At 54.3% G+C, this 19,756-nt stretch overlaps 2 protein-coding genes across 5 annotated transcripts; one reads left to right on the top strand and one right to left on the bottom strand.

The window, feature by feature from the left end:
• Window positions 1-146: 146 nt before the first annotated feature.
• Window positions 147-8,023, bottom strand: TAF1C (TATA-box binding protein associated factor, RNA polymerase I subunit C). Of its 4 annotated transcripts, XM_010967772.3 has the most exons (15): window positions 7,879-8,023; window positions 6,242-6,380; window positions 5,051-5,132; window positions 4,803-4,900; window positions 4,639-4,728; window positions 4,470-4,543; window positions 3,646-3,884; window positions 3,433-3,549; window positions 3,237-3,354; window positions 3,078-3,149; window positions 2,801-2,936; window positions 2,533-2,676; window positions 1,812-1,986; window positions 1,588-1,725; window positions 147-1,510 (listed from the first exon to the last, which is right to left on the bottom strand). In XM_010967772.3, the coding sequence occupies exons 2-15, from the start codon at window positions 6,377-6,379 to the stop codon at window positions 537-539; spliced, it is 2,595 nt and encodes an 864-aa protein (XP_010966074.2). In that variant the 5' UTR covers window position 6,380; window positions 7,879-8,023; the 3' UTR covers window positions 147-536. The 4 variants fall into 4 exon arrangements, with proteins under 4 accessions (XP_010966074.2, XP_010966070.2, XP_045361535.2 ...); XM_010967768.3 differs by having other exon boundaries at window positions 3,237-3,549; XM_045505579.2 differs by lacking the exons at window positions 4,803-4,900; window positions 5,051-5,132; window positions 6,242-6,380; window positions 7,879-8,023 and having other exon boundaries at window positions 4,342-4,543; window positions 4,639-4,684.
• Window positions 8,024-11,953: 3,930 nt separating this feature from the next.
• ADAD2 (adenosine deaminase domain containing 2) lies at window positions 11,954-17,735 on the top strand. The gene is made up of 10 exons (XM_010968681.3): window positions 11,954-12,404; window positions 15,205-15,345; window positions 15,638-15,694; window positions 15,781-15,906; window positions 15,991-16,141; window positions 16,221-16,388; window positions 16,493-16,722; window positions 16,824-17,067; window positions 17,331-17,451; window positions 17,538-17,735. The coding sequence occupies exons 1-10, from the start codon at window positions 11,954-11,956 to the stop codon at window positions 17,640-17,642; spliced, it is 1,794 nt and encodes a 597-aa protein (XP_010966983.2). The 3' UTR covers window positions 17,643-17,735.
• Window positions 17,736-19,756: the final 2,021 nt, after the last annotated feature.

Genomic DNA, 19,756 nt, shown 5'->3' with positions numbered 1-19,756 from the left:
CCTCCCCAGGGTCCTGTGCAATTTCCAGGGAGTTTTTCCCCACAGGAGAGCAGACTTTCCATGGAGCCACAAAACCATGGAGGAAGAACTTTCTGTGTCGGTGTCATAAACTAAACAAAGGGAAATGACTTGGCCTGAGAAACCTGCTCATTCAAAACCAAGCTCATATGACAAGTTTACTCAATCCCTAAACGTGGGGCCAAAGTGCCTCCTATGAAACATTAGATGGAGGTAGAACCTGCTTCACACACTCACACTAACCACCAGCCCGCTCTGTGGCAGCAGCACACTCCACTGTCACCGATCATGGGGAGGAGCCGGCACCGTCACCCAGTGTCGAGGGGTTTGTGTGCGTTGGGGCCCTCAGGCTGACCGAAGCCCCACTTTCAAGCACAACTGTCTGCTCAGTCACAATGGCCTTTGGGAAGCAGGAAGGTCCACACCCCAGAGACTGTTCTGTTTTCTGTTTCCACCATGAAAGGCACAGCTGGTCCAGGATGAGGGGCTCCCTGGAGGCGGAGGCAGCTTCCCAGCCCTCAGAAGCCCATGCGGGGCTTCTTCCGGAGCGGCTGAGAACCGGAGAGGATGGCTGCTTGCTGCCTGGAGAGGGTGGCCCGGACGCTAGAGGTCTGGGAGGAGGGCATGGAAGCACCCCCTGCAGTGTCTCCTCGGAGCTGCAGCTTGACAGTGCAGTCCCGGAGGGTCTGCTGCCTGGAGGAGGTGCCTCGGATGCTGGAAGTCTGGGAGGAGGGTGCAGAGGCCCCTCCTGGGGTGTCTCCTTGGAGAGGCAGCTCAGCCATGTAGTCCCGGAGGGTTTGCTGCCGCTCCGAGGGGATCCCCTCTGCCCACGGCCCCTGGGTCAACTCCTGGGAGGGTGGGGTCACTGGGGGCTGAGGCCTGGCCTCAGGAACTGTCCGGTCTGGGCTGCGAGGGGGGCTGGTGGCATCCGAGAGGTCCAAGCGGCCGCTGAGCGAGGAGAAGGTGCTGGACAGCTGAGTCCGGCGCTTGTGCCGCTTGGGCTGTTTCCCAGGCCCTGAGCTGCCGCCCTGACGCCTCTCCCACCAGGCCGCCACCTGGCCTTCCCAGGCTGCCTCCAAACGCTCACTGAGCTCATCCTCAGGGCCCGGCTCGGGCGCAGGGGGCTGCTCTCTGGTTGGGAGCAAGCCCAGGTCCCTGTGCTGCAGGAGCCGCCCTTCGGCCATGGCTGTGCGGAGACCCTCTGGCACTTTCCCCTCAACCTCTCGTGACTCAAAGCTGCCCAGCAGACGGCGGTGGGAGAAGGTGGGTGCAGCCCACATCGGGGGAGTCAGAGGCACCTCTAGCAGGGTCTTCAGCCACCGGCTGCAGCGGGAAGTGGCCCGGGGGGTCCAGGAAGCCGTAGGGGCAGGAGAGTCGGGCCTGGGGTCTGCCTGGAGGTGGAGGCGCTGGTGGAAGACATCTCCAGCTGCCGAGAGTTGGAAGAGTGACAGGACTGGTGTGGAGGCAGAGGGCAGGACAGTGGCGGCCAGACCTGGAGGCAAAAGGACAATGACCCCATGGCCTAGTAGGAGTGCAGCTCCCCAAACCCATCCCCCAACCCCAGTGCACCTATGGTTGGCGCGCTCAGCCGCTCCTGCAGCCGCCACTGACTCTTGGGCTCCAGCAGGGGGAAGGCAGAGAGAGAGTTGCTCCTGGAGGGGAGAGACTGTGGGGGCCCTGCCAGCCGGGGCGTGGAGGCCCCCTCTCCTGGAGGAAGGACAGACAGCTGAGGCCTCATCCCAGATCAGCCCTGCCCACCTCCTGCCCGCCTCCCACCTGCACCCCACCCTCACCTGTGATGTGCAGCAACTGCAGCTCTCCGGCCTGGCCTGCCAGGAGCAGTGGCCGTGGGCAGCCAGGGCGGGGCGGGGGCAGCAGCTGGGCCACCACAGGAGTGGAAGAGAGGCCATGGTTCCACTTCAGCAGAGGCACCAAGGGGAGACGCTCGTCTACCAGGTAGAGCGAGAACTGGAGGCCCAGGAAGAAGATGGAAAGGAAATGATGTAAGTGTGCGGCATGAGCGTGATGGGACAGGTCTCCCTGGGCAGGTCTTTCCAGGGCCCTGTGTGGCTCTCTGGATGAGTGCAAACCCCAATGGATCACAGCACTCAGGACCCGCCCTGACCACCTCTCAGACTCGCCTGCCCAGCCCCCCAACAGAAGGCATTTCCCGAGCAGGTGGCACCATCCCTTGACCCAATAGCCACACTGGGAGAAGGGCTCCCAGGAGAAGCTGTCACCCAGCCCTCCCCATGCTCACCCGACCCTGGAACATAAGCTTGAGACATATCCACTAACACCCCAGGTCCTGGGGAGGGGGGTGCAGTGAGACCCTTGGGGACCCTCAGACTTCCTCCCCTTTTCCTGACACAGGAGGGGAGACTGTCCAGCTTTGCCTACTGTTCCCCATCCTCATCCCTACCCTCTTCCTCCTTCACCCGCAGTCACCTAGGACTGTCTCCAGTGACTGAGACAGTGCGTGGCGGAGAGGAAGGAGGGAGATGCATCACTTACCTGGGTACAGACAAGGTGGAATGTGGGCTGCAGAGACTCAGGGCTGCAGTCCCCCAGGTACTGGGTCAGTAGGACACGTTCCCCTTTCTGGCACGATGCTTCCGCCCCACCCCGAAAAAGCAGCAGACCACAGCCCGGCGGACCCTGGGGAGACAGCCAGGTCAGCACTCCCATGTTCTGATGTCCATGGCACCAGCCACTGCTGGCGGCCTAAGACCCGCTGCCCTGCTGCTTGTCATGCCCTCCCCGGGGAGCACCCCGTCCTCACCTGAGTGTCGACGAGTTTCACTCCAGTGCGATCACCCACAGTCAGCACTCGAGGGTGGGCGGTGAAGTCTGCCCAACGCCAGGGAGAGGGGTCTCGGAATACAAGGGTCTCGGGGTCCTTGTAGACTTGCCGCAGCCTTGGGGAGACAGGCCAGCCGTGAGGCGGAGACGGACTGATGCGGGGAGATGGGGCAACCCGGCCCGGGGTCCAGCACACGGGCCAAGTTCTGGGCAACTATTTGTTGGGGTGGATAGTTTTTATGGGGAAGGGGCATTACCCATCCTGGGGGTTCCATAGACAGACAGCTCCAGAACGGCTGCAGACGGTCAGCTCTCCTGGCAGGTGAGGGCTACAGGGCACACACGTGATTAATGTTGGGTCACCCCCTTCCCTGAGGCCCATCTCCTCACACACCAGCCCCACTGAAGCGCCTCACCTGAGGCTGATCCCGGTGGCCCCCTTCTCAACCTGCAGCACCTGGAGAGGGGCCGGCTGCCCTGGCTTACCGACCTTCCACAGTGCACAGTGGTAGTCAGAGCGGACTGCCAGCAAAGCTGAGGGACAGAGAAGGTCAGGGTTATGGTCAGGCAGCAAGTCAGTCAGCAGGGGACGGAGGTGTCTATGGGCCTTACCTTCTCCCTGCACAGTGCGGGTCACCACCTGCCGGACAGGTCCGCGGAGCTGGATGTGGCCAGGGTCCCCGAGAACCCGGGGCTCACTGCCTGGGGTCAGACTGACCTTTTGGAAATCTGGGCCTCTTGTTAAGGAGAAGGTCATGAGATCTGCTCACTTAAGCCCCCCAACTTCCTGCCCATCCTTGGAACCCGTCCAGTGAGGAAGGATACACAGCCTGTCCAGGGCGCCTCCTGCAGGGTAGACCAGCTGCCCGGCCCCGGGCATCCTGCCAGGCACCCAGGCTAGCGCACCCCCAGTGAAGGTGTCGTCCAGGAGCAGCTGCTCCCACCGTGCTGCCAGCTCCTCATGTAGCAGCTCTCCCAGGAGGCGCGCCAGCGATGTAGCCAGGACGGGGCCCCCAAGGATGGAGAAACGGCGCTGTCGGTAGCTGAGGTAAGCCCAGGGACAACTACAGGCGAAAGGACAGCAGGTGGGTCAGGCTATGGGTGATGGGGAGGAGGCCTGGGTACCATCCCAAGGGAGGCCAGCTGTAGCAGACACGTTTTTTAATCAACCTAGAAATTTATGCTTTGAGAAATCACCCCACCCTATCTATTCTTGCGATGCAGGGGCATTCACATGACCCAGATCTAGCCACTGAGAGCCCACCTTTGCCCCTGGCCACAGTGATCGGCTCACGATGGGCATGACACCCAAGCCAAGCCAACCACACACTTCCCAGGACTTCTGCTGGTACCTCAGGAAGGATACTAGTCCTTTCCTTGGAATCATAAACCAGCTTGCTGCCACTTGGAAACAGTCTGTCTAGGAATTAAGCCAGGCACAGACAAGTGGATGAGAAAATAAAGAGCCTGGTTAACATCTGAACACCTGGATGCAGCTATGGCTACAGTCCATGAACTCACATTCCTTCTTCCCCTCCACTATTGTGTGGTGGTGGTGTGGAGGCAGTTGTGAGGGATGCCCTGGCTTCTTCCACATCCCCTCCACCAGCTAGGCCTGCCCATCCCATCCTTTCTCACTAGCCACTTGCCCCCAGGGCTGGTGTCCACCGAGGTCCTGGAGTAGCCTCTTCACACTGACCACTGTCTTCTTCTTAGAGCGACTCTGCGTGGAAAGGCCTTGTCAAGCTCACACGCCCTAGGGCTCACCCCAGCATGAAGTGGGGCGCCCCCTCCCCTGGCTAGCCAGGGCTTACTCACCTGAGCTCCCTCCAGTTTGAAATTCTCTAGCATCAGCTTCCCCAGGGGTGCAAAGGCGATATCCCCATGGTCCCACAGGAACTGGCTGAGCTGTGGGAGGAGAGGAGCCAGGTCACTAAGCCCTGCACCCGCCACACCGCATTGTCCACCATGGGGCCACTTACCTGCTCAGTAACGTCCAGCACAGCACGGGGCTGTCTTCGGAAGTGGTAGCCTCCCCGGAAAAGCAGATCCCGGGCAGTCAAGCCAGGGTCCCAAGGATCTAAGGGAAGAGTGAGGTTGGAGAAGGGCCCAGAGTGGGGCCAGTTGTCTCAAGTGACTGGAGGTGTCAAGGACCCCGTGGATGTGGAAGGAATCGGCAGGGAGAGAAATGGTCTTGGGGTGGGGGGTCCTTGGGGACCAAGATCCTTACCGGGACCAGGAGGCAGCAAAGGAAGGGGCCCAGGGGTGTCTGGCTCCCAGAGCAGGCCCTTCGCCAAGTGTGGAGCCCCGTTCTGAGGAAACACAAACATGATCGTACGGTAACAGGGAGTGCAAGTCTTGTCACCAGCACTTGTCTTTTATTAACTCATTCAACCGTCACAAGGTGCCTGCCAAACTGGTCTGATAGTCACCGCTACTTTTTTGATGAAAATGGAAGCAGAGAAAGGCTGTCCCTTGCCCCAGCCAACAGCCAGGAAAATGAATCTGAACCTAGGCAGCCTGACTCCTGTCTGTGCTTCTGACCTCCAGGCTTCATTGGCTCTCAAAGGCGCCCCCACGCCATCACCGGCCAACCCGAATTCCACTTGGCTCACTTCCACTCAGGGCAGACCTTGCGGTCACTTACTTGGGACACCCAGAGGCTGCACTGCTCCCACTGCAGGGCTGGCCTGAGAGGCTCAGCTCAACGCTGGGGGACAGAAGAGGCGGCAAGCCAGGCTCCTGGAGGGGCCGATTTGATGTAATCCCCTCTCTCTCAAGGACGCCCCACCCCCAACAATAGTGACTTTTAATTCTCTCACACACTTGCCTCTGCCTGGGGTAATCCTCAGCCAGCCTGTCTCCAAGTGGCAGCCAGATGGCTTAGGCTTCCAGAGAAAGAGTGGGTGTCCTTCGTGTCCCAGGAAGTCTCCCCTCCCATCCCCACCTCACCCACTCTGCTGGTTCGGCATGCTCTGGTTTCACTCAGAGCCATTCCTACACTTTGTAAGGATTTTATCCTCAGGTCTGTTCACTTGGCTACTCTCACTCACCCAACTCTGTTCGATGGGGCAGGGAGTGCATCTGATGACTTACTCACTGTGGATTTCCAGGGCCTGATAAGGCACATAGCAGAGTAGGGGCTGTTCAGTGAGTATTTGTTGAACAAATAGAGGAAGGAAAGATGGGGGGAGAGGGAGGCAGGAAAGAGCAAGCCAGCAGCTCTCGCTCAGTAAACACTCTATGGATACTGGGCGCCCCAGGTCCCCAAAAAAGGGGACTCTGACTCAGCCTGTGTCTTAGCAGATTTGTGCTAATGCCACCCCAACCTGTACTCCTGCCAACTGTGAGAATGCTAGGGAAGGGGGGCCAAGCGGAGGCACCCACCCTGGAGCCGCCAGGGCTCTCCTGCCATTCTCACCTCAGAGGCTTGGGGTGGGGACTCTGGTAGGGTTAGCGCATCTCTCCAGCTGCACATGAAGGACACATCAGGGACATCGCTCAGACCAAGTGGGCCAGTCATAAACAATGAGGGCGGGAGGGAGCTGGGGAAGTCCATCCTGGAAAACAGGAATGACAAGTTACCCTGGCCTCTGAGCGAGGCCTGACACTGACAACGGCTTCCCAGATTTCTGGGAGACTGAAAAGTGCCCCAAGAGGAGTATAATTTCTTCGAGGTACGAGATAAGAAAGAACAAATGAACATGTAGCTTAATGCCTGACAGTAGTGAGTGCTATATTCAAAGCAACCAACTAGCAGGAAGTGAGGGGATAGCGATGGCCGAGGGTGTGGTTTTAGCAGTGCAAGCCAGGGAAGCCTTGTTGAGAAGGTGGCATTCGGCACAACCTAAGTCTAAAGATGGAGAGTACCATTCCAACCGCTGGGAAGATGGTGCCCGGCAGAGTGAATAGCATGCACAAAAGTTCTGGGGCAGGAAGTCTAAGAAACAAATGGGCAGCCACAGAATGAACAAGGAGATTAGTGACAGGGAACGAGGTCAGGGAGGGGGAGAGGGGTCAGCTTCCCTCCCGTTCTTATGTATTGTATTACAAGATACATTCTTAGACTACACGCCCTACACTCTAGGCTACACTCCCGAGACAAACTCAAGTTCCTCAAAGCCAGGGGTGAGTCTTCCCATTGTCAGGTACAGTATTTTCCAAAAAAATGCAACGGACCGTGTGTTGAATAATAATAAATCTACATCACTGCAGAGCCCTTTCACACTAACTCTCCACTTAGAATGAATACCATTGCCCTTCCTACCCACCTACAAAATCCTACTCATTCTTCAGGTTTTGAGTCAGGAAGCCTCTCCCAGTTCCCCCAACCCTATCCCACAACACCTTGCATCATTCCTCCAGAGCACACGTTAGAATGTGTGACTGGATATTTAAAGATGAAGCTACTTGATTCCAAACTGCTCTAATAATACCACTGGGGAGGAACCTTTATCCCCAATGCCTTGATATTTGCTACCTGGTAACAATCAATACATATAAACTGAAAGAACAAATCCAGGAGTTAATGAATGAGAGGAGAAAGGAACAAACAGCCTCAAACAAACGCAGACGGGCTGAGGGCTCCGGTGGAGAGCCACGACTTCAGAGAAGCCCCTACACGAGATAGCCTCGACTTCCTACCCTCTCCCTGGGCTCTCCATGTCCCTTTAGAACTCCAAGGTGGCAAAGGTCTGCATGAATGCCAGGCCAGTCACGTCAAAAAGCGCGCCTGCCAGGGGATGGGAATGGGGTCCAGACCGCCCTTCCCCTCGTACATATCCTCTGCCACGTCCTCCCCGCCCACCTCTTCCCGCTCAACCTCCAGGCCCCAGCATTTCAACCCAACAACAGCAGCAGAGATCTCCCATCAAGCGCTGTGTGGTTGCTACCACCCTTTACATTGGTGAGACCCTCACCACTCCATGAGCGGGCGGCTGCTAACAACCCACTTCGCAGATTTTGGGCGACTTGTCCCAAAGCTACACAGCTTGGGGCCAGTGGACTTGAGTAGAGGGACCCGCCTCTCCATCCCGTCCAGGCGGCGCGCGCACTTACGTGGTTCGTGCCGAGCGGTGCTCGTCTGGGAAACGGACCTCCGAGTGACGCTTTCCAGACCCTCGTGCCACAGGTGAGCTCAAAAGCGGTAACCTAGCTCCAGCGCCTTCTGCAGACCGATCCCACAACCACCCGTCTTCCGGGCTGTGCCGGAAGTGCGCCCTCGAAGGCAGGAACTCCCGCCTCTCAGCCTGGCCTCTTGGGCGCCCCAGAGCGCCACCTCCCGGGCGGAGGTGAAATCGGAGTGGAGGCGGCGCTGTGGGCCGTAGAAATAAAATCGCATACAATCCCAATAGTGAAGTCCAGGTTGACGGGAGTGCGAACCCCATCTCTGCTTAACGACCTTCCTGTTTTACAGGATTGTTGTGAGTATTAATTCACTCAGAAAACACCGAGTACCTACTATGAGCCAGGTACTGTGTCGGTCAGTAGGAATTCTACTGATCATCCTTACATCCTATGAAGCAGGCTTTACAAACAGGGGTACAGGTACTCTTGGGGGGTGCATGAGACTTTCCCAGTGGTCAGGCAAAATAGCTTTAGGCATTGGTTCTCAAATCCTAGAGTGCATCAGAGTCACCTGAAGGATGTATTAAAACAGTTTCTGAGTCAGTGAGCCTGGAGTGGGGCCTAACCATTTGTATGCCTAAATTCCCAGGTGATGCTGATTCTGCTTGTCTTGGGGGGCCACGCTTTAAGAACCACTGTGCGATAATAAATATTACCATTATCCAGCCCAGCAGTTTTCAAACTTGAGTGTGCATCAGAATCCCCTAGAGGACTTATTATAACCGTTTGCTGGACCCCAACCCCAGAATTTTCTGGTTCAGTAGGTCTGGGATGTGATCCAAGGAATTGCATTTCTAATGAGTTCCCAGTGATGCTGATGCTGCTGGTCCAGTCACCACCCTTTGAGAACCATTATCTTAAGGAATCAATTTCCAAATTCTCAGCCTCCATCTATATAGATTTTATCTGGGAGATACTTGGAATCAGACAGCTCTCCTTTCCTATCTCCTTGTTCACAATCGCTTTGTTCCCCTCTGTGGAGTGTTGTTGCCCGAGATGAGTGCTGAACAAGGGGGCAATTCCAAAAAGAAGAATTCCTTCAGCAGAAAGTGAAAAGCATGTTCAGTAACAAGTATCGATGGAAGGGTTCAAGAGAGGGGCTCTTGGGGGCTGATAATATTATGTTCATTCATCTGTGTGCTGGTTATATGGGTGTGTTCAGTGCATGAAAATTCATTGAACGATCTGTGTGCTTTTCTGTGTGTATGCTATACTTCAATAAAGAGTCTTTTTAAAAGGAAAAAAAAAAAAAAGAAGTGAGCTGTAACACTTTGTTATTGAGAGTTCAACCTCTAGGTTAACCTTCTCAGCTACCTTAGAAATAAAATTCAGAAGTCACTCTGTGAGGGCAGGAATTCTTCTGTCTATGTTGGTCACAGACATATCCCAAACAGCTAGAAGAGGGGATGCCAATGCATATTTGAATCAATGGAAGGGGGAATGAAATGAGATAGTCCCTCTGAGAAAATATCAACACATTTATTTAAATTGAAAAAAAATGAAATTAGACTGTGTTTCTGATAGGAAGCAATTCCACTTTAGCTGAGTGCTTTGACTGTGAGGGTAAGCTTTGCCAATTAAATCATTTGGAGAGCATTTTTCATAAACAGAATAAGCTAAGTCTGCATCTCCATGGTTTTGGTGAAAATATATTGGAAAGATGATTATAATATATACTAAATCAGAAATTGCACCTTTTGTAACTACTTAAACTTGTGACTAAAACACTGGGGCTATACAGGTTTTCAAAATTATTTTAGGGGTATGGATGCCAAAAGAGTTGAAGGCCATTTATATTAGTTTCATATTGCTGCTGTAACAAATCAGCACGAATTTAATGGCTTTAGACAACATAATATCATGCAGTTCTGGAGGTCAGAAGACTGAAATGGGTCTCACTGGGCTAAAATCAAGGTGTCAGTAGGGCCATGTTCCTTTCTGGAGACTGTAGGGTAGAGATGTTTTTGTTTTTGTTTTTGTTTCGTTTTTTGCCTTTTCCAGCTTCTGAAAGCTGCCTGCATTCCTTGGCTCTGGCCTTCTTCCACCTTCAAAGGCAGGAGCAGCTAGTTGAATCTTTCTCGTGATGCCGTATCTCTGATTCTGAGTCTTGTTTCTTCCTCATTTAAGGACACTTGTGATTACACTGGGCCCACCCAGATAATCCAAGATCATCTTCCCCCCTCTTAAACACGACTGATTAGAAACCTTAATTCCACCTGCATACATAATTCCCCCTTGCCATATGACATAACCTATTCATAGGCCATAGCAATCAGGATGTGGACATCTTTGGGGGACCATTATTTTGCCTACCACACCACTACACATCACCCATTCAGCTTCTGCACAGAGAGGCCAATTCCATTTCTTCCTTCTTTCCTTTCTATAAACAAGCTGTTAGGTTTCCTCTTGTTACTAAAATAAACTTAACATGCTATAAAAAACAAGTCTTAAGTGTACACTCATCAAGCTTTTACATACATATAAACCCACAAAACCACCACCCAGATCAAGACCGAGAACATTTCCATCACTCCAGAAAATTCTCTGGTGCCACTTCCCAGTCAATGCCTCCTTGAAGAAGTAACCATGATTCTGACTCATTGCCACATTAATTTTGCTGCCTCAAGAACTTTATATAAATAGAATCATGCAGAACATAGTCTTTTTAGTCCAGCTTCTTTCACTCAACATGCACATGCAATTCCCTATATTGTGCAAGAAATAGTGATTTGTTTCCTTTTAAAAGAAATTTTTATTACTGAGTAACAGTCCGTGGTATGAATATATCACTGTTCACACAGTGTCCTGTTAGTGATGTTTCTGGGTTTGGCAACTCTAGTTAAGTCTCTATGCCATCATTCCATTCCTGAACACCTGCTATGCTGTCCTTCTACTAGGTGTAATTCTGGTCATTGGGCTACACATACCAAAAAAACCAGAATTGTGCATCCTGATGCCAATCTTTAGAACATTTGAGAGGTTGAATCTATCCTGCCTCCCACACCTGCTCTTCCCAAGTCAAATGTTACTGGTTCTACCAATTGCTCCTCATATGCCTCTGTATCCACACTGCCCCAATCCTGGTTAGTGTTTTCAGACCAAAGGTAGCAATCTGCAGCAGCAGCAGCAGTAACAGCGACAAAACTTGCAGACTGTGAACTGAGTAATCAGTCATGTGTTCCCTGGCTCCTACAAGACTCTTAAAATTTCGGCCACCTTCAAGCAATTGTGTTGCATCATTGCAGGCCGTATGTAAATTGTCTTCATCCCTAACTTCATTTTATTTCTGTTGTTTCTCCTTCATCCTTAGTTCCTCATCTTAAAGAATTGCTATCTTGCGATATTTTTATGAGCCGATCCAAGATCCCTTATGGAAAAAAAAAAAAGGGGGGGGTGGGGACAGGGTACCAAATGACAGATTTTAACTAGAGCGCACTTAGAGCACGTATGTTGGCTTCAGGAGGGTCTATAGATAATAGTTTTTAAATGTAGGTCCTAAAGATTCTGTGCAGCTGGTACAATTGAGAACACCTTCCTTTATTGAATGAGAATCGCCACCCCACCCCGCCCGGCTCAATTAAGCAGCTGAGGGAGGGCTGGCATAATGGGGTGCGCTTTGTGGGGCGTCTTAGACAGCAGCAGGGGTGAGATGCTAGATTTGCCTCCCCAAGACCACACAAGGGTGGAGAAGAGGCTGATGGAATCACCTGGTCCCCACCCCAACCTCGCACCCGAAGCCCCGCCCCAGAAGTAGGATACTGATCAGGGGCCACTCAGTCCACATTTGGCCTGTGGCTGTCTGGGAGACTGGCCTTCCATTGGCTGGGCACACCGTCTGCCCCAGCTTTGTGGGCTCCCATTGGCTAGCAGGGAGGTAGGGGCGGAGCTTGCCTTGCACTGTCTGTTGTGCCACGTGCTCCCCACGGATGAGCCCACCCTTGCGCATAAAAGGGCGCAGGTAGCGTGAGAACTCGCCCACTGTAGCCTCGGCCCTCGCGTCCTCATGGCTTCTCCAGCCAGCGCAGCCCCGGGCACAGACGACGGTGGTCGCAGAAAGCCCCGCCTGGCGGCGTCATTGCAGATCAACCCTGGGCCCAGCCCCTGGAGGCCCTTAGCCAGCCTGGGGCAAGACCTATGGGAACCCGTGCCCACCCCCAATGTGGAGGACAATGAGCAAGGCGGGCAGCTCCAGGCCTCCGCAGCAGGGGATGGTGGGCCCGGGGCAGGGGCCGAAGTAGGGGCAGCCCCAGCACGGGAAGACTCGGGGGGAAGGATGGGGAGGTCCCCGAGGGTCTCTGTCCTGCCCACAGGGTCCGTCGGGGACTTCCCTATGGTGGCCAGACAGCTGAGCCTGCAGCTCAAAGACCCACCGCCAGATCAGGCCGTGGCCTTGCTAGCTCAGCACGCGGCCAGTTTGGGCGTCTCTCTGATCTTCCGTGAGGACAAGACACCAGGTGAGGCCTAGTGGGCTGGGACTGCAGCACACCATGGGCTGACCCCAAATGAAGCGATGAGGACTGTGAGCTGGGCCCTAACCTGCTGTGATTAGCCTGGTGCTAGGAGCACCAGGTACACCAGACATGGAGCTGGCAGATCATGGCAGGGTCCATCCACATCTGAAGCTTGGTTTGCTTAGAGAACCTGCCTCAAACTACCCAGCCTTTCAGCAGGCTTTTTTGAGGGCCAGTTACATGTAATTACAGTTGCCATGCCAGCTGTAATTGGAGAGGAGACAGGTGAGTGAGAGCCAGTTCCCGATTTAAAGATGTTATCAAACACAGTTTGATAATGACAACACTACGTAGAGATATCATAATTACTATGCCCCGACTGCACCCCCTACTGAGACAGACAGACAGAGCGATACACCGGGGCCTGAATTCAGGTTTCCAATCTTAAACCAGCACATTCCCTGCTTCGAAGGAGATAGCAAGAGAATCATTCCTCAAGTTTTTGGGAGGGTTTGTGAAACTACCTAGGAGAACCCTAACTAAATAGCTCAAAAAAGGATAATGCATTTAAAACTCAACTTGGGATTTGTTTTAATCAGGTGTTGTAAGACAGCAGACATGAGAATGATCGTCGTGAAGGAAATAAATACAGAAACAGGAGGCACAGCTCGCCACACAGGGCCGTGTGGGAGAGGACAAGGGTGGTCAGGTAGAACAGGAGAGGGCAACACAGCCCAGAGCCTTTATTGGGCTTTTCTGGGGGAGGAATGGTTGAGACAGGGAAGATATGCTGAGTAAGCACAGGATTGAGTAAGGCAAGACACTGAGTAAGTTTAGGGGTTATAGGGTGGTCCCTAGTTGTCCAGCACCTGGCCCAGGGTTGATGGAGAATGTTGGCTTGTGTGAGAGTTTGATGATTGGGGTGTGAGCTCCGGATTGGTTGGTTTCTGTATCAGAGTCAGTGCTTGCCAGGGAGTCGTTTACTACCTCTGGGAATTAACTCAGAAATTAGAGTTGGTCTCTCCAGGCTCACGACCCCAAATGTCAGAGCATCAGGAATACAGAAAATAAGGAAATCGATTCAATTCGGATGATGATAGCTGACATTCCTGAGTTCTGGATGGTGGGCAGCACTGCATAGAGGTATCATTATTACTATGATTACTATTGTTTGAAGGCCTTCAGACACATTAACTCATTGAGTCCTCGCAAATATTCCTCAAGGGAGGCATAACATCGTTGCCACCACTTTCCAGATGGGAAGACTGAGTCCAGAGAGGCTGTAGCTGTGAGAGGGCAGTCTGATTTCAGAGCCTGAGCTAAACAAACCATTGGATAATACTGCCCTTCCTTGTGCTTAAAGTCCCCTTTGCCATTGTTGACACGAGTAGGCATGTTTTTAGTCATTTTTATTTTGGTAAACTTTCAAAGAATAGTATAAAAGAATTCCTGTAAACTCTTCACCCCGATTCTCCAGTTAACATTTGCCACATTTACTCTGTATATGTCTCTCTCTCCTTACATATTTGTTTCTATGTAAATAGCCACATCATTTTTTTTGAACAATCTGAATGTTGATTTACCTCTTAAATGCTTCAGTATATATTCCCTAAGAACAAGGTCATTGTCTTATATAATTGCAGTGCAATGATCGATTTATGGAAATTTAACACTGATGTATTACTATGACCTAATTACCATTCACATTCAAATTTTGCCGCTAGTCACAATAATGGCCATTTTTTTTCCAGTCCAGCAAGACCTATTACATTAGCTGTCATGCCTCGTTAATCTCCTTTTATGTGAGACAGTTCCTCAGACGGTCAGTCTCCATCTTCGGGACATTGATGCCAGTTGTTCTGCAGAAAGTCCTTCTACTTGGGTTTGCCTGTTTCCTCAGGATTGGGTTCAGGTCATGCATTATCAGCAGGAGTGCATGTGGCAATCTGGTGTCCCTGGCCGTGAGCCCCACCAGGAGGCCTGCGATCTGTTTGTCCTACCACTGGGACGTCAGCTGGGAGGGGCCTGACTAGGGTGTCTTCACTGCCAGGTGTCTTCACTTTCCCCTTTGTGCTTAATCAGTCGTCTGAGATGGGCATCTTGAGATGGTGTGGGCATCCTGTTCCCCAAAACACTGTCACCTTGTGGTTCTGGCATCCTTTGATGGTTGTTGCCAGATTTGATTATTATGCCCTGGCTGCCGTATAAAGGATTCCTGATGCCAGCTTTCCTTCTGCATCTACTAATTGGCATTCTTGATGCCCTTTTAAAGTGAGTGAATCTCCATGCTAGGGTGGGTGCTGAAATGTGGGTTCTCTTCTTAAAGTGCAGTCCTCTTGGGAAACAATTTAGCAGCAAGTACCATGAACAGAAATAAGTTTATGCCTTTTGACTAAGTGATCCCAGTTCTAGGATTTCCTCTTTCTCTGTTGTATTATAAGTAACACCTGAAATGCTGGTGTTTGGTAGACACGTGGAAAAGAAATAGAGCAGTGTGTTTGGGGGTCAACAGGGAACCTTCATCCTGGGAACAGTGTAGCTCTGGATCTGGTTCCTGGTACCACCTAGACACACTGTCTGCCCTTTGTATGCCCCCTCCATAAAGTGGGTTGTATGAACTGTTCATAGAGGCTTGTGAGGATTCTGCGAGTGAGGATGACCAGCTTGCCAGGCCTGCACTGTCCTGGAGCAGGAGTCAGCAAGCCCGTCTCCTTGTCATTCTGGTCCTCCTTCCTGGCAGGTATCTGGCCCTCCTAGAAAGGATGAGGGGCAGGATGCTACTTCTCAGCCCTTCCTTCCCCAGACCCCGGCTTCCCCTTCTCTGTGCACGTGGAACTGGATGGGGTGGTCTGCCCGGCAGGCACTGCCAACAGTAAGCTGGAGGCCAAGCAGCAGGCGGCTCTCTCTGCCCTCCACTACATCCAGCGTCAGCTGGAGAGCTCAGGTACAGGGCAGGGCCCCCAGCCCTGGCGGGGCTGGTGCATGTCTGTGGGTGGAGTTGCTGCAGAGACTATCTGGGCATCAGGACCTGGTCTGTGGGGAGCTGGGGAGGGGGTGTGATCTGACCCCTGCCCTAAGGTCCTTTGAAGCCTACCCTCCTTGGGGGCAGGGACTGCTAGAGGAACTTTTTGTTTTTGGAAGATGACCCCCCCCCAACACGGCCTGCTTCCGAAGGACAGAGTATGAGAGAACAGACACCAGCACCCACAGCAGCCCTCCCCTTGTCTGTCTTCCAGAGTCCACAAAGCCCACGAAGACCCCCAGCAGGCCTCCAGTCGCCTCCCTGAGCGTAGGTAGGTGGGCCCCCATTGACCTGACCCCATGGCAGTGAGGGCACGCCCTGTGGGGCCCCCACTTCCACCTTCTCCCTCACGTGCAGAGAACATCCTGACCCATGAGCAGCGCTGCGCAGCCGTGGTCAGCGCCAGCTTTGATCATCTGGTGGATGCGAGCTCACCATACTGGGCCTGCAAGGGGACTGTGGCTGCGGTCATCCTGGAGAGAGGTAGGGGTGGCCCTGCCCCTGACCTCGGAAGTGCTGGGGGGCCTCTGGCCTCAGGCCAATTGTCTCTGCCCCCTTCCCTCACAGAGGTCCCAGGCGCCAGGGGCCATGTCAAGGAGATCTACCAGCTGGTGGCACTGGGCACTGGCAGCAGCAGCTGTGCCAACTGGCTGGACTTCTCGGGCCGGCAGCTCCATGACTGCCATGGTTTGGTCATTGCCCGCAGGGCCCTGCTCAGGTGAGGGGCAGCGGGGGGGCCTCTGCTGCAGCCCCGGGCAGGACATAGCCGCCCTAGCTGCTGCCTCTCCCACCCCCAGGTTCTTGTTCCGGCAGCTCCTGCTGGCCACAAAGGGGGGCTCCAAGGGCAAGGAGCGGTCCGTGCTGGCCCCCCAGCCAGGGCCTGGGACCTCCTTCGCCCTCAAGCCTCGGATCTTCCTGCACCTGTACGTCAGCAACACCCCTAGGGGAGCTGCCCAGGACATCTAGTATGTGGGGAACCCGAGGCGGGGCCTGGTTTGGCCAGGTGGGATAGGTAGGGTTGGAAGAGTGACCCTGACCCTAACCCCTGTGTCCTCTGCCGCCCCTGCAGCCTCCCGCCATCCTCGGAGGGCAGCTTCCTGCACAGCCCCGCCTTCCGCCTACAGGCCCATGTCCGCGGGGAGCTGAAGCCCGTGTGCTACGTGGCCCCTGCGCTCCGGGACACCCACGTGGGCTGCCTCTCGGCCAGCGACAAGCTGGCACGCTGGGCTGTGCTGGGGCTAGGGGGCGCCTTACTGGCTCACTTCCTGCCTCCCCTCTACGCCACCAGCCTTGTCCTGGGTGAGGCCCCGAGGGCTTGAGGGCTTGAGGGCAGGAGGCAGGCTTTAGGGGGAGAAGGTGGCAGAGACTCAGACCTTGCCCTGTGCCTTCTGTCCCCACAGCTGACCCCTGCCACGACCCCCCAACTCTGAGCAGGGCCATCCATGCCCGGCCCAGCCTAGATGGGGTCATGGGGCCATGCCTGCCACCCCCCTACACCCGCAACACGCTGCACCTGTTTGCAGGGCCCTCAGTGGCCCCCTCCGACACCACCCCCAACAACTCCCACGGCCTCAGCCTTAACTGGAGCCTGGGGGACCCTGATGTCGAGGTTGTGGACGTGACCACCGGGCGTGTGAAAGCCAAGTGAGAAGGGGCAGGGGGCAGGCTGGATAGGGAGGCCTGGCAGCTGGGGTCCCCGTCCTCCTGCCCATGGGGAAAGAGGGTACATCTAGTCACCAGCTGGCATTCTAATCCCAGCTCAGCCTCTTTCCAGCTCTGTGCCCAACTCCATGACACCCCCAAGATTGTCATGGCACAAAGGAGATAGTCTGAGGGCCATGGGGAGGAACTGTTAGTTCCGTTCTTTGCTTCCCTCTGATCTTTGGTCCTTTTCTCTCCATCTCCAGTGTGGCTCTCGGACCTCCCTCCCGCCTCTGCAAGGCTGCCTTTCTCTGGGCCTTCCGCCAGGCTGCCCAGGCTCTCGGGAAATCCCACCTCCTGGCCTTGAAGACCTATGAGGAAGCCAAGGTCAGCCCCTTCCCACCCCATCAGCTCTCTTTCTCCCATACCCACCACAAGCACCCTCTCTCAACCTGGCTCCTCTCCTGCCCTAGGCCGGGCCCTATCAGGAGGCTCGCCGGCAGCTATCTCTCCTGCTGGACCAGCAAGGCCTGGGGGCTTGGCCCTCGAAACCATTGGTGGGCAAATTCAGAGACTGAAACAGACCTCCAGGGGAAAGTTCCCTGAGCTGAGCTGGACCCACTGGAGGGGTGCTGTCTGAGGGGCAGGATGGCAGGGGAGCACGTGGTGCACTGGGCGGAGTTGGGAAGGGAGGGAGGGCCTGACGTGGTGGAGGCGTGGGAGCTGCTGCACATTTGGGCTTGAATAAAGAAGCTGTTTCTGGTGTTTCTGTGTGGTGTTGGCTTTTGGAGGGAGGGAGTATCCTGGAGCCCTTTTATTTGTGAAGAGAGAAGCCCCTGTGGTGGCCGGGTCCCCAACTCAGAGTTACTGTGCTGTTGTACCAGCCTGTGTGCCTGTGGCTGCTGTGTGGGTAGAGGGGAAGGCTGCCAAGCGAGAGGGGAGGCAGGCCTGGGCAGGTGGCAGCCCCATCCCTGCCCTTAAGATCCTCTGGGTTTCTGTGAGGGGGTCGGGCAGTCCTGGCAGCTAACAGAGGGGTCATACAGACCTGGTCCCTGTCCTCTGGGCCACCCCAGCTGTTCTACCTGGTAAGCCCACATGCCCATGGGGTGGAGGGGACAGAGCCTGCTTCACAGGCCAGGTGGTGGGTTTCCTTTGTTCTCCTTGGGGGGCTGTAGTGAGTCTGCGGGGGCTAGCAGGCTCTCCAAGGACCTCGCATCAGGAGGGAAGATGCTGTACACTGAGTCCGTGCGAGTGCTCGCACACACATACACACATACACACACACACACACAGAGCTGTGCACATGTCTGCAGCCTGGGCACCTCACCAGCTCGGGCTGAGTCCACAGAGCAGGAGCACAGGCAGCTTTGAAGTCTGGGGACCTGGGGCCAGAGGGCTGAGGACCACACCGGCCCCCAGCCCCACACTCTGAGGCTGGAGGCTTCCTGCACCCCCAGCATTTTCATGTTCAGAACTACAGACTGCTCTCCCAGAGGGGCTGGGAGGCCGGGCCGACACTCAGGGCCAGGCCAGTGCTAATGCTGAAGCCCTGGTTTGGTGTCTCCTTCCGAGCTGCCTCCCTGCCCCTAGGTGTGTGTGGTCTCAGCTGCTACTTAATCTCAGTCCACTTTGGTTGATTTATCTGTAGGAATAACCAGAAGGCCACCCAGGTGCCCTGTTGTCCCCAGCCCTCCTGTCTGCAGGCCCAGGCTCCCCCTCTGCCTGTCCACTGGGTCCCTGCTCTGTCCCTTTTAACTAGTACATGGGAGGGAGGTGGTGGCCAAGGAAATAATTAGCTGACAGGCTAGAGGCTCCAGCAGGCCCTGTACCCGAGGCTGATTTACAGATACTGTCATATTTAAATCTGCCACCAACTCCACGCACAAGATGCTATGGCTGCCCTGTTTTACCGATGAGGAAACTCATAAGGTGAAGTTGGGTAACTTCCAGAGAGCACATGGGGTCGGGATTCCTGTACAAGCATCTGACTTCCAAGCCCCCAGATCCCCACCTTGCTGCCTGGGCTGCCACTGGCGTTGCTTCTCTGATCTTGGACAAAACTCCCAACCTTTATAAAACGAGAACTGGAGGTTCTGAGAGCTCCCTCCTAACTTTGACAATCTCTCCTCGGCTCTTTCCTGACAGCCACCAGGAGTGGGAGATGCAGCCTTTGCCATTGAGACAAAAAGCTGCGGGCTGACGGGCTTGGGAAAGAGTGACAAAGTGGCTGCGGGGAGGGCAGGAGACGGGGAGTCGAGGTTGGAGAGGCCTCGGAAGGCAGGACAGGAGTTCACGAGTGCGCATGTGCAAGGAAATACTGGGCGGAGGGAAGTATGTGAAAGGGTGGGAAAGGGGAGGGTCTCAGTCCAGGTAAGCACTGATTTTTGTGTAGAACTGAAAAAGCACCTAGGTTATTTACCGTTAGGTGCTGTTATTTAACAGAAAAAAAAACCACTTCTCAGGCCAACTTTGAAATTATGATTTCTCATGGTTATTTTTTTTCAGGAATGGGGAGGATTTTTAAAACACCCAAGGCTATTAATTAGCACCTTTATTACACATTGTTTTCCCCTGGAGACAATTTAAATTGATTTACTATTTGTCCTGCGATGGTGACTACCGAGAGATCCAGAAATACACCAGCCATTCCAAACTGCAGTTTTATGCAACGAGCCTTTTGATATTCATTAAT

This window comes from Camelus bactrianus, chromosome 9 (assembly GCF_048773025.1).
Source record: "Camelus bactrianus isolate YW-2024 breed Bactrian camel chromosome 9, ASM4877302v1, whole genome shotgun sequence".
In the NCBI taxonomy this organism is placed as follows: Eukaryota; Metazoa; Chordata; class Mammalia; order Artiodactyla; family Camelidae; genus Camelus; species Camelus bactrianus.
The sequence above is the reverse complement of the archived record's forward strand: the minus strand, read 5'-3'. Positions and strand labels throughout refer to the sequence as shown.

Coding starts and splice junctions, on each gene's coding strand:
- ADAD2 (XM_010968681.3), top strand. CDS start 11,954: ATGGCTTCTCCAGCCAGCGCAGCCCCGGGCACAGACGACGGTGGTCGC. Junction 15,907..15,990: donor TGCGGTCATCCTGGAGAGAG/GTAGGGGTGGCC, acceptor CTTCCCTCACAG/AGGTCCCAGGCGCCAGGGGC. Junction 16,142..16,220: donor GCCCGCAGGGCCCTGCTCAG/GTGAGGGGCAGC, acceptor TCCCACCCCCAG/GTTCTTGTTCCGGCAGCTCC.
- TAF1C (XM_010967768.3), bottom strand. CDS start 6,379: ATGGACTTCCCCAGCTCCCTCCCGCCCTCATTGTTTATGACTGGCCCA. Junction 2,677..2,800: donor TGAAACTCGTCGACACTCAG/GTGAGGACGGGG, acceptor CTGTCTCCCCAG/GGTCCGCCGGGCTGTGGTCT. Junction 1,511..1,587: donor GCTGAGCGCGCCAACCATAG/GTGCACTGGGGT, acceptor TTTTGCCTCCAG/GTCTGGCCGCCACTGTCCTG.